The 18,279-nt window shown below is 49.3% G+C and overlaps 1 protein-coding gene across 5 annotated transcripts in view; it reads right to left on the reverse strand.

The window, feature by feature from the left end:
- The window catches only part of PIK3R6 (phosphoinositide-3-kinase regulatory subunit 6), an 82,284-nt gene that overhangs the window by 40,690 nt on the left and 23,315 nt on the right, over positions 1-18,279 (reverse strand). For all 5 annotated transcript variants that reach the window (XM_030534613.1, XM_030534614.1, XM_030534612.1 and 2 more), the window contains exons 2-3: positions 7,332-7,452; positions 1,488-1,571 (exon numbers count right to left, since the gene is read on the reverse strand). In XM_030534613.1, coding sequence (XP_030390473.1) covers positions 1,488-1,571; positions 7,332-7,344 — 97 coding nt within the window. In that variant the 5' untranslated portion in view covers positions 7,345-7,452. The remainder of the gene's footprint in view (positions 1-1,487; positions 1,572-7,331; positions 7,453-18,279) is intronic.

Consider the following 18,279-nt stretch of genomic DNA (forward strand, 5'->3'; position numbering starts at 1 on the left):
GGGGTTACACTGTGAAAGCTGCACGCGGAGATTGTAATGGTCTTCATTTTCCAAGCAGCTGGCAATGATTAGTCATTGAGCCAGATTCTACTCTCGGTCATGTTAGCATCAATCTGGAGTAACTGTGCTGGCTTCTGTTACTGAGAGAGTAACAGATTAGACTTTGGCCCATGATACTGCCCTTGCCATAAAACTCTGCACTGCTGCCAGCTTTCCTGGGTTCTATACTTGATTCTGTCTCTTACAGCAAACAAGGTGCTCTGGCTCTAAGCTTCATTTTACCCTGGTATAAAACAGAGATGACAACGCAGGCCAGTGTCTCAGAGGAGATGGGGTGTGTAATGATTTCATGGTAAAAAGCCCTTTGACATCTTTGAAAGGAAGGGGCTACAGAAGGGCAGAAGAGTATTATTATTATTATCATCATCATCATCGTCACATCTCTATACAGATTCATTGTCTATCGAGCATTCAGATTACCGTGGTTACCGTCACACAGACTTTGAAATGCTAGCTGCTGATAATGTACAATAGCAACAAGGATAAAATCCATACATTTCAATTTTGCAGAGACTGAGGATTCATTCAGGATAAGCTCTAATTTTAATTAATGGTAACATAGTCTGTGTATTCCCAGCAAGATCTATTTTAATTTTAATTCAGGCTTACAAGGCTCTGGAACCCAGTTGTTTGACTGACAGCGTAGGGTTTCAACTCTCCATAACTGCGGCACATAAATAGCCCCATTCAGCTGAGGAGCCCAAAGCATTTTACAAAAAAGGGTTTTGTTCCCATGTTACAAGTGGGGAAACTGAGGCACCGAGAAGTTCCACGAGTTGCCCAAAGCCATGGAGTGACTCAGCAATGTAGCTGGGAATCAAGTTTCAGAAGGGTGGCCGTGTTAGTCTGGATCTGTAAAAGTGGCAAAGAGTTCTGTGGCACCTTATAGACTAACAAACGTATTGGAGCATGAGCTTTCATGGGTGAATACCCACTTCGTCGGATGCATGTACACATGCATGTAGCTGGGAATGAAACCCATGGTATCTCTCGCTCAGTGTCCTGGTCTAATCATCCAGCCCTGCGGATTAATGAAAGTTATTGGAGACCTTGTGCTGAAGGAGAATGGAGGAGGTTGGCTAGAGCTGCTCTGGAAGCATCATACAGAGTAGCTACAGTGAAGGCATAAGAAGATTTCACCGTAGGAGAAATGAGTGCCCAAAACCAAAAGCTGGTTGAAAATTTTAGTCCCTCTGGGACCAGCCTCGCAAGCCAAGTGCACACAAGGAGGTGAGAACGATGTAGAGCATCAGCCAGTGATTCAGTCTGAGTGCGGTGGGAGAATACTTGGCCACCGATGCTCTGGGGCCTCTGAACCCAACAAAATCAGAATAAACAGCCAGGACAATCTCTGACACTGACCTTGTCTGAGGCACAGAGAACAGGAGAGAGACAGTGCTGGGAAGCTGAGAGAGGGCCTGTCTTACCTCGCTCACCCTGGAAGGCATGATGGTGTCCATCGAGTTCTCGAAGGAGGGCACGGACGCTACGCAGAATGTCCGACTCCACCTCTAGTGCAAAAGGAGGGAAAAGATATGAGCAACCAGCACCGCTCTGCTATACTTGGGTAAATACTGGCACATGGAACAGACCAGCTCGCTGCATAGGCATAAGGTGCTTACTTTGTATCACCTTCATTTAGGGTAGGTAGGAAGTGCCACAATTTTACAAAGGTTACAGAACTGGGGAACTCCAGAGATGGTCTCAATAGACTATGGCCAAAATGTTCAGACATGGTTACTACAGTTAAACTGCTAAATCCACACTGTGAATTCCCTGAGCCATACAGCCGTATAAGCAGCAAAGGGTCTATACAGAGTTTTTGCAACAGAAATTCTTCGAAGAATTGTTGAGAGTTCGCAGAAAATAATGATTTGGACACAGACCATCTGTAAACGAAGAACGGAAACTCCTTCACATTCGGGTGTAGCAGTAGCTTCTACGGAGCAATGCCGTTTGGCACCAGCTGAGGAGCTGGCCCGCAATAGGAAGTATGGTCATCATGATAACTGCTCAGAATTTTGGGGTGGGGTGGAACAAGCAAAAAAAAATGTTATTCAGACCGAGTTCAGGTTGTAATACATTGTAGGAAACCTTGTCAGAACGGTGTCGTTAACCCATTTGATATTTGAAAGTCAGGAAATTTAGAGTTAAGGTTCTTTCAGAAATCTTAACTCTGGCCTGGTCCACACTAACAGTTAAATCGATTTAAACAGCGTTAAAACGATTTAACTCTGTACCCGTCCACACTACAAGGCACTTTAAATCGATTTTAAGGGCTCTTAAAATCGATTTCTGTACTCCTCCCCAACGAGAGGAGTAACCCTAAAATCGATATTACTATATCGATTTAGGGTTAGTGTGGACGGAAATCGAAGTTATTGGTCTCATTCCTTTAATGTAGCTACCCAGAGTGCACCGCTCCAGAAATCGATGGTAGCCTAGGACCATGGACACACACCACCGAATTAATGTGCCTTAGTGTGGACGCATAAAATCGATTTTATAATATTGGTTTTATAAAACCGGTTTTAGTAATTTCGATTTTATGCTGTAGTGTAGACGTAGCCTCTGTTCTCCTCACGTGACCTGTATGCCTATGTCCTTCAGGCACTGCATAGCCACTACACTTCAGATAAAAGACATACACTCCTCACTTAGATTGGACGCTTTCTGTGGGAAGGACTATCTTTCTCGCCTGTGTTTGCACAGCCCCTAAAACAACAGGGCTCTGCTCCATGACTGGCAGGCGCTGCTAGGCAATAATACAAATAATAACAACCACTGTACTGCCCCACTCTACTGAGTGAAGTACAAACTCTCTCGCCCACCATACAGGAGCCAGTGACATTCAGCATATTGCCTGTTTCCTTCCATTTATGAGCCAACCCGCAGACCCGCCTTCCGCCTGAGGTCAAAAAGCCTGTCACATATTACCCTCTGTGTACAAATAGCTCCCTCCCGTGGTCACAATACCACAAAGCCTGTCCGAGTTGTTCAGTCACCATTCCATATAAACCACAAACTGTCTTCCGCTCAAAAAACGAGAAACAACGCTATCGCCATCCTAGTCGCCTTCCTGACACGGTTCTGAGACTGCGACACTCAACGACAGCTATATGTTGTGCTCAGCCTGGCACCATCCACCCTGCACATACTGGTCTCAGACCTTCAGAGAGCCCTGTTTTCCTAGGCAGGTTATAAACAGAGAGGAGCCATAGGGAAGCAGTGAATTCCCCTTGGACATCTCTCTGACACGTACGGAACTAAGGGCCATGATAGAGGGGGCTCTGCAGGGAGCAACCCACAAAACAGCTAAGTACAGGAGAAAGACTAGGCAGGAAATCTAGTAATCAAGTTCATAATCAAGGAACTTCCAGGAGGATAGTAAGTTTGGACCAGTTGTTCTGTCTAAGTGTGTAAAAGTAATAGGGTGGGCCAGGTGTCTGATTCAAAGCCAATAGGAGTTAATATGGAAAGATTCCCATTGATTTCAATGGGCTTTGGATCAGGCCCTAAAGCAGCAAAAATTCAATCAAAACCCAAGCTCTCTGCTGTTCTAAAATCAGTATGTCAGTCTGACACCCACAGACTAGCTTCCAGGGACTTAGTGAGTGTCATTAATATCTAGATCCAATTTGCTGAGAGCTGGGAGAAGGCAGGCATGGCGAAAGAAGAGAAATAATCTTCAGATGAAACAATTAAAGCTGTTTTGTTCCATAGCTGTAAAAACCTTGCTCCAGGACCCCAGAGGCATCTTGCCTTTCTCTTCATTAAAATAATCCACTAATTAATTAAAAAGAGATAATGCATTAAGATAATTAAAGATCATTCAGATTTGCATTAATTCTTTGCAAAGGGCCTTTGTACTTTCTTTCTCTACAGGAAGATGCAGAAGGGAGTTTGCAAAACATTCCTTGACTCAGAATACAATAGTTTCATTCTCTTAACCTGGACTATAATTTGCATCCAGTTCCACTGATATGGACCAAACTGCAGCCTGTGATGATCCTGGAGGTCTATATTTTACATTATGGGACTGAAAGCAAGTAGCATTCCCACCTTCTTCCTAACAGAATTATACACACAACCTGGCCAAAATTTACCATCCTCTTGGGATTTCCTTTATTATTAATTGCATTACCAAATTTCCTGCCAAATGTGCAGAGTGGATTTTGGCAGACTGAGCACAGTGTGCAGGTGTAGGTGTCACGGTCTCAGAACCACGCCAGGAAGGCGACTAAGATGACAGTGACAGTGGTGTTTCTAATTTTTAGAGCAGAAGGCGCTTTGTGGTTTATGTGGAATGAATGGTGACTGAGTGTCTGGGACAGGCTTTGTGAAAGAAGAGTCAGCATGGTGGAATTGTGAATGGGGAGGGAACTATTTGTGATTTGTACATATGTGAAAATGCTATGGTTTCCTGACCTCAGTTGGAAGGTGTGATGGCTCATAAATGGAAGGAATGAGGCAAAATGCTAAATGTAGCTGGCTCCTATGTGGTGGGGAAGAGAGTTTGTACTTCATTCAGCAGAGTGTGGTGCTATACATCGAGGACTTCATCATAGGCCTTGTCTGCGCACAAACTGTCATCAGTTTAAGATATGTTTACACTACAGCACTGCAGCTATGCCGCTGTATGCTGTAGGGTAGACACTTGCTATAGTGATGAAGGATTTTTCCATCAATGTAGTAAATCCACCTCCTTGAGAGGTGGTAGCTAGGTCGAAGAAAGAAATCTTCTGTTCACCTAGCGGTGTCTGCACCAGGGCGTAGGTCAGCTTAACTACATCTCTCAAGGGGGAGAATTTTTCACCCTCATGAGTGGCATAACCAGTTCAACTAAACTAGGTTTCAGAGTGGTAGCAGTGTTAGTCTGTATCAACAAAAAGAATGAGGAGTACTTGTGGCACCTTAGAGATTAATAAATGTATTTCGGCATAAGCTTTCGTGGGCTAAAACCCACTTCATCAGATGCATGTAGTGGAAAATACAGTAGGAATATATGCACATAGAGAGAGAGAGAGAGAACATGAAAAAATGGGGGTTGCCATACCAACTCTAACAAGACTAATCAATTAAGGTGGGCTATTATCAGCAGGAGAAAAAAAACTTTTCGAGTGATAATCAGGATGGCCCATGTCAAACAGTTGACAAGAAGGTGTGAGTAACAGTAAGGGAAAAATAGGCATGGGGAAATAATTTTTAGTTTGTGTAATGACTCATCCACTCCCAGTCTTTATTCAAGCCTAACTTAATGGAGAGTCAGATCCCTGGACATGTCAGGCTGAGTTTTTCGAAAGCTCTCTAATGGGATCCAGGTGCCCGATTCCCATTGAAAATAAAATGTCTGAGAATCGGGTGTCCCAGTCCTATACTGGCAGCTGGCAAATATTCCCATTCTTCTTTCCCCATGCATTTACCCCAGAGTGGCTACAGGGCACCTCAGTTAAGGATGCTTCTGTGAATTAAGGCCTCTTGAATTAAGGACTTTGTTGATAAGGCCACTTGAGCTAAGAGAGATAACGTGGGTGAGGTAGTACCTGTTATTGGACCAACAAGAGCAAAGCTTGTCTCTTTCACTAACAGAAGTTGGCTTATTAAACATGTGATGTTATCTGATTAAAATATGACCATGTAGATCATTGTTACTACCACTGTTATATAACTGCAACAGAGTTTGTACAAAGTATGTCATGTAAAGTGTCAATGAAAAGGTTATTGTTTGATTATCCTATTTGTATGCATGTATAATTTTTATATCTAAAGTTATGAATATTGCCTGTAGATCTGTATTTCAAATGTATTCGCTTCTGTCATCACACCCACAAGGCAGCTTACTTCTTGTCTGGCCAGCACATTGTGAAGGGACTATTCAAGTTGAATGGCCTTTCAAAGAGCACTTAACTCACAATGGACCATACAAGAGGCTTATCCCTACCTGATGGACTTTCCTGTGGATGTTCTAGCTAGAATTTTACCTCTCTCTCATATCCTGGGACCAACAGGGCTACAACAACACTGCAACCAACTTTAGCTAAGGATGTGTTTGCTAAGGAGTTCTGGATTAAGGACACCTCGATTAAGGAGGATGAGTAAGGTTGCTGCACCTCCTAAGATGACGTGGGGTGCACTCCTTCCTTTCCAGTTAATCATAAGTATGTGCCGATAATTAGCCAGCTGGCTCTAGGCAGTATTTTCCTTGTCCTAGCTACAGCACTGATGGATAGCTAAAAGCTAACTGCACTGTACCATGATACCATAACTGAATTACAGGTATTGTGTGGAGTGACGCCTATCCGGGAATTAAAGTTGCATTTTCCATTCTAAAGGGCCTTTCCCAGATGCTTATAAATTTTCAAACATTTACTTCTCAGGCTGAAATTTTCCACATTTGGTCTTGGGCCAAAGCAAATTTTCTCAGGAAGCCTGAGTGAAAATTGTTGAGCCATTTCTGAGCACCCAGAGATTTTTGTCATTATAAACAAATATCCATGTTTGCAATCTTTGTGTAATCAGCTCTAGCACTGGGCAAACCAGCATCATAAAATCTGAATGGTGAATGTAAGCTGGAGGCTTAAACAGCCCTGTGCAGAGAGCCAGCAAAAGGCCCTTGAATTACTTAAGTCCCACTTACATCCTCAAAAAAGCATCTAAGTGGGACTTGTAAAGACACTGAGCTGGCCTCAGGAGATCTGCATTCAATCCCCTGCTCTGCCACAGGCTTCCTGCATGACCTTGGGCAAGTCACTTAGTCTCTCTGTGCCTCGGTTCCCCCATCTGTACAATGGGGACAATAATCTTTCTTTTGTCTGTCTTGTCTATTTCACTGTGGGCTCTCAGGGCAGAGGCTCCTTCTGACTGTGTGGTGTCTAGCACAATGGGTCCTGATCTCGACTGGGGCCTCTAGGTGCTACAGCCACACAGATAATAACAGCTTAGACAGTGTGAGGTAGGTAGGTAAATGTCATCTCTACTTTACACAGGGGGAAACTGACGTACAATGAAAGGAAAGGAAATAGGACTAGAACCCAGTCCTACAAGCAGCCTTTCTCCTAGACTGCCAACCCTGCACCTTACCCATACCACCATCTGTCCTCCCTGGGCCCACAGCAGTACCAGCCCAACAGAGCAACCTCCTTAGTCATTAGATGGACTTATTTCTCACCCAGCCTCTCGCTGTGCTGAAGTGCCTTGGGCTGTCTTGGCCAGCTTGCCTTTCCCTGCTGCCTCAGCCCACCCACTCAAGGACATTGCTGGTGATCACAGACCTGTGTTCTCCATGAATGGGCAGGGAGCAGACGTGTCTGTCTCAGCACTTCTTGAACAGTAGGGTGAGCAGGTGGCAGCTTCTCACTCAGCATTTGCATGGCCTTGCGTCCTGTGTCTCACCTGCAAAACAGAGAGACGCAAGTGAAATCTCAAGAGGAAGGTGGGATCAGACCAGCTCAGATGTGAAAATGAGAGAGGGACAGGGCACAAATAGGGAGATGCCACCAAAATGGGCAGCCACAATGGATGACAGCCAGGTTCCCAGGAGAGCTCAGCATCCACCAGTGAGCCCATGGGCCCTAATCGCCCTCTTTTTCCAGCCTCAGCAGGGGCCATGCATTGAGTGAGCCATGGAGGAGTCTGGCTGCTCATGCTGCCCCTGTTCTCAGGACAGAGAGAGGCCTTTAGTCTCTGGGGCATTCAGTCTGCACTGCTCACCATGGGAGGTCTCATCTAGCCCCCTCTGAGCTGCTGGTCTCTTACTAGAATCTCCTCAGGACCCGCAAACTTGTCTCTGTGACCAGGCCTGTGGCAGCCTCCCAGAGGGGACAGGAGAAGACCTGCTTACACCCCTGCTGCACAACCCCCGGCTCCCTGTGCAGGCACATCAGAGATTGGCTCTCGTTGGTGTCACCAGGACCAGAGACCTCCTAGGCCCCATCTGGAAGGACTGGCTGAACCCTGGGTGCTGCTCACACCATCTGCTCCATGAGGTGAGGGCTGCCTGCCCCTGCCTCTCTTACTTATCTTAAGCAGGCCTTGCAAGAGGGTGCACCCAACCTGTCCCTATCCCCTCACCCTCCAGAGCTCACCATTGGGCCCCTGCTCCACAAGCCCCAACAGCCATGCCCAGTGCGCTACCTGAGCATGCTGAATGATATGCAGTCAGTCCATCTCTGAACTATGCCTAGGGAGCATCTCCATGTTCTAATGCCCCATACCATGCATTTCCTTACCCTCACGTCCCATCCCAACCCAGCTGCAAGATGTTCTACCATGGGACAGTCTTTATTCCACCCCAGTACCTCAGCCCACTGGGGATATTAGTTGGTAACTCCTGCATGGAGCTGTGAACATGGGCATGGTTCGCAGGTGCCTGACATCTGTCCCTTCTGCGAGAGGCAAGTGCCTGCCACCAGTGCACCAGGGTGCAGCCCCTTTCCTGGCTCCTCCAGAACCTCCTGCTGAGGTGCTGTCTGCACTTCTCCTCACATCTACTTCCATGCACGCAGCTCCCCCTCTGTGTCCCACAAAGGTACGAGAGCTCCTCGCTAGCCTCCTCCTGGGGCTGCCCATACTGGCCACTCACCAGCCCAGGACTAGGCGGTTCAGTGGGAGGAAGGGTCTGCTCTGCAACCTCACGCCCTTTTCTCATTTCCTGGTCGTATCTAGGGTGACCAGATATCCCGATTTTATAGGGATTGTCCTGATTTTTGGGTCTTTTTCTTATATATGCTCCTATTACCCCCAGCTCCCATCCCGATTTTTCACACTTGCTGTCTGGCCACCCCAGTTGTATCACACACACAGACAAGTTCCTCTGGCCAACATCCATTGACTCCCTGGACTCTTTCATCAAGCAGCAGTCACTGTCTACAGCTCTCTGCTGGGTCCCCCTCTGCTACCCTGATTTTACACCTTTCATCTACACTCCCCTTCCCATGTTTTCAATTTTTGTTCCAAGCAACCAGTTGGCTCCTCGGTCCTTTGCCCCCCCCTCACCTGGGGGGGCTTTTATCTTACTCCTCCCCACAGAATTCAGATAGGCTGCACAGCCCCCCAACAGGGCATCCACTGGAAACAAGCCAGGGAACTGCAAGGAAGATTGGAAAAGGAGAAAGGGGGCTCCCCAATAAAAGTGGGTAGGGATTTAACTCAGGCAAGCTAGCACCTGTCAGGGAAGCAGGTTTGATGGGCACTGCAGGTGGATTTGCTAAGGCAGCGGCATAACTGCTGCAGCTGAAGCAGTCTCGACTAGCGGGAAAGCCCATGCCTAGCTTGAACTCCCTGCTGCCAGCACACAGCGAATGGAAGTGTAAAAGGTACACGCTGTCTCCTGCACCCTCTTGCGGCCAGGCACTGCACTACAGGGAGACCCTGCCCTAATTTCCCTGATGCAGCCATCTGTAAGGTCAGCGAGGTTGATACATATTGAACTGTGCCCCCCTTCTGAGGGTCTTGGTCATTAGCAGAAAATTCAGCAGCATCACAAGAAAGCCCCTCACCCACGCTTCTTAGCAGGGAGGCAGACTTCAGCTGAGCATGTCAATCTCATGTTTATAAGGCCTTCCCAACCTAGATTCCCTCCTGGAGCCAGGACTTTCCTGCCCCTTAATTGGAAGCTGGGCCTCCTGCAGCTCTTTGGAAGCTCCTTCCCCAAGGAGCACTGTTCCTGGGCAGCTCCCTCTCCCCACCAGCAACCCTGCCCCAGCTGAGCTCTGGCAGCCTTTCATCAGGCCCAGGTGCTTTTAATTAGCTGCCAAGCAGCCACCTAGCCAGCTGCTTACAGGTGGGCTGAGATGGGCTCATTTGCCTCAACGAAACCCATCACGCTGACTCTCCTCACAGGGGCCAGCCACCCCGTGGCAGGCCAACAAAGCAGAGACTGGTACCTAGTGCTTGTCATGTCTAAAGCAGCTTCACAGAGATGCTAATGGAAGAGCTCGCTTAGTGAGTCACTGATTTGCTGGTGCTGGGCTGTCCTGTGTTCTCCAGCCAAACTGAAGGAAAGGTTGGGAGAGGGGTTCCCCTGCCTAGGATGACATGACGGCCTTCTTGTAGAAACATACTGCACAGCAGATCTGGGCCTTCGGAGGGGGCCTGGTGATACCAAGGGTCGGGGATTCTCCCAAAATAGCCCTTGGTAAATAGAACGCCCAGTCCCCACACAGGGTCTTTAACCCCCCCTCCATAACACACAAACACACACACACTCTGAATGGCACAAGCTGAGCTGTACATGGTCATCCAGATCTCAGCAATTATCCTGGTGTCAATCGGGCATCATGCCAGTGAAGTTCATGCGGCTGACTTCTTTCAGCCTTCATCTTGCCAAGTCTTTTGCACTAGTGCAAAGCAGGTGAGATGTTACCTCCCTGCTCTGCTAGGGCTTTCCAACCAGTTTGCACTGGTGCAAATGGTGGTAGTTGCAATGGTGAGTGGGGCCCAGTGGGGCTATCCTGGGGCACAAGCGTGTCTGGGTTAGAGGAAAATCTGTTCCATGTACATCTCAGAGGCACACTCACTTCAAGTCTGTTTGCCAGAGGGCTCTGCCTTGCTCCTTGACTGAGGGAGAAGAAAAGGACAGATCCCCACTGTCCATTGGATTTCCCTGAGGGGAAGTGGTGGTGGGGTATTTCTGTAAGAACCCCAAGTTAAAATATTAGCAGCCCATCCCTGAGGTGAATATCGTTATTTCTGCTTTATACGTGGGGAAAAAGAAACCCAAGGAGATTAACTGCTCTCCCTAGGACTGCCCAGGAAGTTAAGTGCTAGAGCCAGACATTGAACCCAGGCATCCAGTCATCCAGAGTCTGTTCTTCAGCTGACTTTGAAAAGTAGAGTAAGCTTTAACCTTCAGCTCCTCCTAGTGCTTCTCTCCTTTTGGATTTTGGCTCCTGCTGGATGCCCCATCAGGGATCTAAATGACTTGATTTGAGGGATGAAACACACGCACACACACACACACACACACGCTGCCTATGCTTTTCACCAAGACACGCGGTCCTGCAGCCAGCCAGGTGCGCAATGTACAAATCAGGTACATGACTGTCACAGCACAGCTATGGGCAGCCTCACCTATATACAGTGATGAGTTCCCAAAATCCTAATAACCCGTTCCCTAACAGGTCCTCGGCGGCACTTTGGCGGCGGAGGGGGGGCGCTGTGTGTCTTCACTTGCTCTGGGTTTTCGGTGGCATTTTGGCAGTGGGTCCTTCACTGGAGCAAGTGAAGACCCCCCACTGCCGCCAAAGACCCGGTAGGGAACCGCACGGTGAGTACAAGCCCCACGTGCCTCTCTCCCTGCCCATCCGACCCCAACCCAACCCAACGTCCTGCCCCCAACTGCCCCCCTCAGAACCAGCAAACTCCCCCTCCTCCCCGCTCCTTGTCCCTTGACCACCCCCTCCCGAGACCAGGACTGAAAGTAAGCCAGTGACTTACCAGTACGTGGGGGCCAGCTCTGGCCCCCAGAAGGGGTGTGGCTGAGGGAGTCAGAGCCAGCCCCAGCCCACCCAATAAGGTAAGTGCCCCCCCCACCAGGGTAGCAGCAGCAGCCCGGGGCTCCGGGGGCTATTTAAAGGGCCTGGGGCTCCCCTGCTTCTACCGCCCCGGCCCTGTATATAGTCATGGGAGGCTTGGGGAAGCAGCGGGGCTCCAGTGGCTATTTAAAGGACTAGGACGGCAGAGGCAGCTGGAGCCCCTGGCCCTTTAAATAGCCCCTGTAGCCCTCCGCTACCGCTGGGTTCTGGGGGCTATTTAAAGGGCCCGGGGCTCCCCTGCTTCCACTGCCCTGGCCCTTTAAATAGCTGCCGGAGCCCTGGAGTAGTGGCGGTGGGGCTCCGGCGGCTATTTAAAGGGCCGGGGCAGTAGAAGCAGCCGGAACTCCGGACTTTTTAAATAGCCCCCAGAGCCCTCCAGCCCTACCCCAGGGCTCCAGCAGGGGGGCTTTGGTGGCAATTTAAAGGGCCTGGGACAGGACAGTCCCGCAGGCAGGATGTGGCCCGCAGACCGGAGTTTGCCCACCCGCTGGCCCCTTTAATAACTGGTTCTACATCGACTTCTAAATTTAACAACCGGTTCTTGCGAACCAGTGCGAACTGGCTCCAGCTCACCACTGCCTATACAGGCCTCTGCCAGGGCAGACTTAACTCACTGGCTGTCCCGTTACCTAGGGAGAAGCAACACCACAGCCATCGCCACATCAAACCCCTCCTAATCACAGTCCAGTGGCTCAGAGAATCAGAGGCCATAAGGCAATCTCTTGCACAGCTCTGTCAGGGTCTTTGTAGGGCACCAAGAGAGAAGCCAGCCAGGAACCTGATGGCTTCCCCTGGCGCTGAGGCCTCATTGTTCTCTTCAGAGACAGGGAGAAAAACAAGAAGTGGAATAGGAAGGAAGGGAGATTTGTCTGCGTCACACCACTATGCTCACTCTGGCATGCCTGGGACCTGGCCATCACTGCTCAGGAAGGCCGAGGACTGGGTTAGCGGTTCATGCTGCAGAGCACGGAGCACTGGCAGAGCTGTGTGTAGGAACAGGACTAGAGTAGCAGGGAGGCTGTGGGTTGGAACTGAGGGGCAACAAGAGAGCTGGGTGTGGGGAGCCCAAGACTGGCATGGTGGGGGGTTCTGTGGGTCGAGAGTGAGGAGCATTGGCAGATCTATGTGAATGAGGAAGGTAAGCCCAGGAATGGATAGCAGGGGAGACTCGAGTCTGGCTTGAGGGACATCAGTAGAGCTGTATGGGGCCAGATCATGGTACGCTCAGCTTTAGCAAGTGCTGTCAGCCACTGACTTACCAGTGGACGTGCTCGGGTTGGCGGCAGGGAATGGGAGAAAAGAAGGAATTAATCAGGCAGTTTATCCACCAGCTAGCCAACCTGTCACAGGACAGTGAGTGACAGGGAGTGCCAAGGGAGGAGGAGGAGAAGTGGGGACCGGAGAAGGTACAGACGAGCATCGAGAGGGTTCTTTGTGCAGACACAAGCTCCAGGAACTTCCAGACTCTGCAGCAGCAAAGCCAGGCAGCATGGACAGTGACCAGATGGGCTCTGTCTGTGTCCGAGTAGGAAGGCTGTCTTGCTATACATGTGAAGCCTGTACACACTCAAAGACAGCCTGTTGTTCTGCCCTCCAGACAGCTGCCCTGCCCAGGAAAGGTCTGACATACCTCACTGAAGGACTAAGAACCATCCAGACCGCAGCCCGGGGCCAACCACTTTGATTGCCTCTCAACTGCTGGCCCATGGGGGGAAGAAGCAAGTGTGACTGGTGGGTCTGTAGCTTCTGTCATGGCTCAGAGATGGGATCCTGGTCTGTGCTGGGGACCAGCCATCGCCACGGGGTCAGAGCAGGAGTGAGAGGGCAGGAGGAACTGGCCAGCCTGGGATGCTGGTGAACTACAGACTCCCAGATGGAGTGAAATCAGACCGGAGGATGGGGCATCTGAGGACCTTTGTTGTTTCCAAAGATCTGTAACTCTCAAGCACTTCAACAGTCAAGTTTCCGTGGTTAGGAATCCCATTGCTAGGCCTGTGTCCCTTGTTTTTCTGCCTTGCTGTCCCTAAAGGTGATAGTTAACGAGAAGGCCAGAGTGCCCACAGCCCTGGCAGAGCTCTGGGGTGCAGGTGTCACTGGGGAGCTCACGAGGCCTGAGCCACTGGTATCAGGGTCTAAGATGGTAAGGTGGCAGTGCCCCTGGACAAGTGTCAGACAAGAGCGTGCGCTACAGATCCTAGACTCTGGCCAAACCCAGTTGACTTGGAAGCATATGGGACCCAGTGTTTGGGTGGACTCACAACAGACTGGTGATGGCACAGGGAGGGACTGTGCCAGGCTATAATGCCTATCACTAGCAATGGTTAAGAACTTGCTGGTGAAACAATTTTTTGACAAAAAATGCAGTTTCTGAAAAAATCAAAATTTTCCACAGGAAAATTTCAAATTTGCAATATGTATTCAAACCAAAATATTTCATCTTGGGTTGGTCCGACATTGAACTATATCTGCCTTGGGTGCTGCAATGCCTCATGGGAGCTGTATTCAAGGTGCATCACGCTTCCATTTTCCCATAGGCTCTTGGTCCAGACTACATCTCCCATAATGCAATGCAGTCACCCCTCTGCCTGAGCCATGTGCTGTATTATGAAAGTCTCATGACTGTGGGGCGAGATGATTGGTTCCTGCTGAGAGTGGAAGGAGCACAATTTAAAGGTTTGCCCCCTCCATCAGCTTGAGTTACTCCCCCCCCCCACAGCACGTCTCCCCCCTCTTACCCTTAATGGCCCCTCCCTGCAGCTCCCAGCTGTTTGCTGCTGCCTCTCCCCAGGACCGCAGCTTGCAGCTCAACGGCTCCAGGAGCTGCCACACATGGAGGGGCCCAGTCGGCAAACTGTGGTAGAAATCTGGGGGGGGGGGCACGTGACCCCACATGCCTGCCATGTGTCGCCTCTGACTGTGAGTGCATGTGATTTAACATCAAATAGACCTGACCGAAAATGTTTCAACATTTCCAAATCTAAATGTTACCGAAATATTGGGTTTGCCTAGCTGAGAGCCAGTAACAGCCTGACAGGGATAACGAAAGATGCTTTTTACCCAAAAGACAAGAATAAGCAGTTCCTCCCAAAGTTAAACGGACATGGGGGTTTGTGGAGGAACAAACATAAGTGGTAAAGTTATTTGAATAGGTAACAAGTGGACCCCCGGGTTGCCGTTATTTTTTACTATTGACAGCATCTGTTTTTTTCACAGCCATCTAGTGTTGAGGTTGGGGCTGTTGTCCGGTACGTTGGTTTGGGCACTCTCTTTTCCAGTGACCAAGCTGCTTACAGTAATGACATTTTAGTAGCGCGGCTTGGGCCCTCTCCCCCCCTTGATTCTCTTTTGGTTGCCACTTGGGGGGTCACCGCCTTCCTTCTTGTTTTTTTACTTTCAGCGTTTACAAGGGCTGCTAGCATTCTCACCTGTTTGGTCTTTTGAACTTCATTTTTTGTGTGATACACACAGGTGGCCACGCTTACCAGTTTTTTTAGGGATTTTTCCTCAGCGCCCTCGAGCTGCTGCAACCGCTTCTTAATGTCCGGGACTGACTGAGAGATAAAAATAAGCCTGACCGTGGACTGTGTGTCCGTAGCCTTGGGGTTTATGTTAGTATAAGTACAAAATGCTTTACAAACTCTCATAAAAGTCGGAGGGGTGTTCTTCTTTTCCTTGCACAGTATTATGGACCTTAGACCAATCTAGAGTTCTTTTTTTTGCTTGTTTTATACCTGTCAAAATATAGTTTAGGAATTTTTTTTAGAATTGCTTGGTGGGCTGAATTATTCGGGTTTTATTGAGTAGGGTTAGTGAGAGCTATAATATTGCCCCCATTACCAGAAGCCTTCGCAGCCTCCCGGGCTCCCCTTAGGACCCGCTCTTTCTCCTCCGTGTGCAGTAGGCAATCTAAGAGTTGGCCCACATCTTGCCAATCAGGATTATGAGCTGGATTTGTACCTTTTTCAAGCGACGATGAGCCTCATCGTCCCACAAAAACCGATAGTCCATTTGATCTGGCGCCTGATTCTCCAATATCAGGCGCAAAGGGGTTAAATGAGTCGGAATATTAATGGAGCCAAACTCAGGCCATGCAGTTCCCAGGGCTGGCCAATCCTGGGTGCAAAGTTGTAAAAAGCGCTTCCTTGACATCCCTTTTTGAACACTGGGCAGGGGCCATTTACTTAACATATCATTCAAAGGGCTATTTTTAGAGGGTTTACACAGAGACCCACCCATCTGTCTCCTGACACTCTAACAGAGAATTACACAGAGAGCAGAGGGAATTATGGTCTAATCCAGAATTTTCTATCTCTATTACAGTGACCGCTACAGGGGACAGGACAGAAGGATCCCAATTCAACCTTAGAGCTTCATCGCACGCTATGGCTTCCACCCTGAGGAATTACGAACAAGAGGCTCAGTTCCGCCCACACACCTAACCCCCAAATGTATACAGCAGAAAAACAGTAACCGGTTAACCAAAACAGAACAGAACCAGAACCAGATAGCAAACCAGAACCAGATAGCATTTCCTTATCCTATTAGGGCTCACCTTATCGGAACACAAACCCCAGGGGCCGCGGTGAAGTGAGGAAGAGGGGCTAAACACCCTGGTGGCGCCGCTCCTAGTTTGCCACAGCCATCCAGAGTCCGATGTCCGAGCTAGGAGAGTCCCGTCTGGGGTCACCAGAAACTGTTACCGAAATATTGGGTTTGCCTAGCTGAGAGCCAATAACAGCCTGACAGGGATAAGGAAAGATGCTTTATTCTGCCGAAGAAAGGAGAGCCCCGTACCTTGGTACAAAGACTTTGTTTTATACAAATTTTACAAGCCTTTTATAGACTTATAGACAAAGACCCTCGCGTGTTAACACTTGATTGGTAGGTGTTAAAGCCCGCACTCTGTTATCTGGTTAGCAAAAACTGGTTTGAAGCAAGTTTTTTTTGCTTTGAGGCAGAAGAGAAAAGATAATTTAAAAGTTCAGGTTACTGTGTACATGAGGCTTCTGCTTCCCCCTACTGGCTGCTTGTAAGCTGTTAAGGGGGCTACCAGTAACTTTTACATACATTTTTCTAAAATTTTCACTCTGCCAAAAATCTGGACTTTTTGTCCTGCTTCAGGATGAAAACAAATGTCAAAATGTCAGATTTTTCCACAGGATGGAAACTCTGATTTTCACTTAACTCAACTGATGATGCTTTAAGTGGCACAATAACCAGGTGGCAGGTGGGCACTGCGGAATGTGTCTTCTAGTGCTGAATGGTACAGCAAGGTGTGGAGAAGGAACGTGTGTCTCACGTCAGTGGTTCCCAGTTTGTTCCATACTGGGACCATGCGTCCTCCTAGCAATATAGGAAAGGCAGCATGCCTGCAGCCCCCTGACACCTGTCTGCGACTCCCAGGCTGAGAACCTCTGTTCTACAGCCTTGCACATTCATCTACAGTGTTTTGCATTTAGGCACATGAAATATAATATGCCAAGCAGTGTTGGAATCAGGGAAATAACAGCAGGCAGCTACCCAGCTGGAACGCTTGGGCTAAGGAGAGAGAGCCTTAGTGGCTGGTCATTGAAATATGGCGGTTTAAGAGCCCACTGTCCAAGGGGAGAAAGAGAGAAACAACCATAGTATCCTGGAGGCAGTGGTGTATATCACCAAGGGGGTTACAGCTGTCATTAGAGCAGGAGGAGGAGGACTTGAACCTGATCTCAGGTTGATAACCTTGGGGGAATAAATAGAGCCCTGCAAATCTGCGGATATCTGCTTCATATCTGCGGACAAGTTTTAGGGTGACCAGACAGCAAATGTGAAAAATCGAGACGGGCTGGGGGCTAATAGGAGCCTATATAAGAAAAAGACCCCAAAATCAGGACTGTCCCTATCAAATCGAGACATCTGGTTACCCTAACCATTTTTGCAGATGGTAGACTGGATGCAGATAGAACCTGTGCATGGCTCTACTCACTGGCACTGCCTGACCCGCAGCATCCAGCTCAGGCAGCCTGGTGGGTGCAGCGCGCTCAGGGCTAGAGGCCAGCAGCCACTGGCTGGGGCTGGGCGGCATGTCGGAATCAGGGGCTGTCCAGCAGCTCAGGCCCCTCCGACAGCTCCAGTGTCCCCATCATGGCCCAGTCCGGCAGCACTGGCCATGCTCCCTGTCCTGGGCCCAGCCTGTTGGCTCCTGGGCAGCAGGACCTGCCCCCAGCCACAGGGATTGGAGCAGGCAGGCCCCCTCTGCCCCACCCCTCTGCCTCATTGTGATGCAACAGGCACTGCTGCTGAAGCCCTTAGGAGCAGCACGGGATTCAATGTCCCTTCCTCCTAGCCCCCCCTCCTCTCCGCCCCTTCTCCTTGAGACTTTACCTCCATGCTGCCCCTTACCCAGTCCCAACCCTCGCACTGCGTCTTCCCTGCAAAACCCCATCTCCCCACTCGCTCCCCGCCTTCCCCCCAGGTCGCTAGTCCTCGTGAGACAGCTGGGGCTGCTGCAGATGTGGATACAGGTAAAAGACGGCTAGCAGACCGCGGGTTGATCCTGGCAGATGCAGATCCACATTTTTGCATCTGCTCAATACATTCACAGCATTTGCTCTCCAGAGACTGTGATAACTGCTCAGTTCTCAATGCAGTGTCACCGTTGGACTTGGGAGGGGGACAAAGGGGAAGACAGACAGACCGAACGACA

Source organism: Gopherus evgoodei, chromosome 15 (assembly GCF_007399415.2).
Source record: "Gopherus evgoodei ecotype Sinaloan lineage chromosome 15, rGopEvg1_v1.p, whole genome shotgun sequence".
NCBI lineage: Eukaryota > Metazoa > Chordata > Testudines > Testudinidae > Gopherus > Gopherus evgoodei.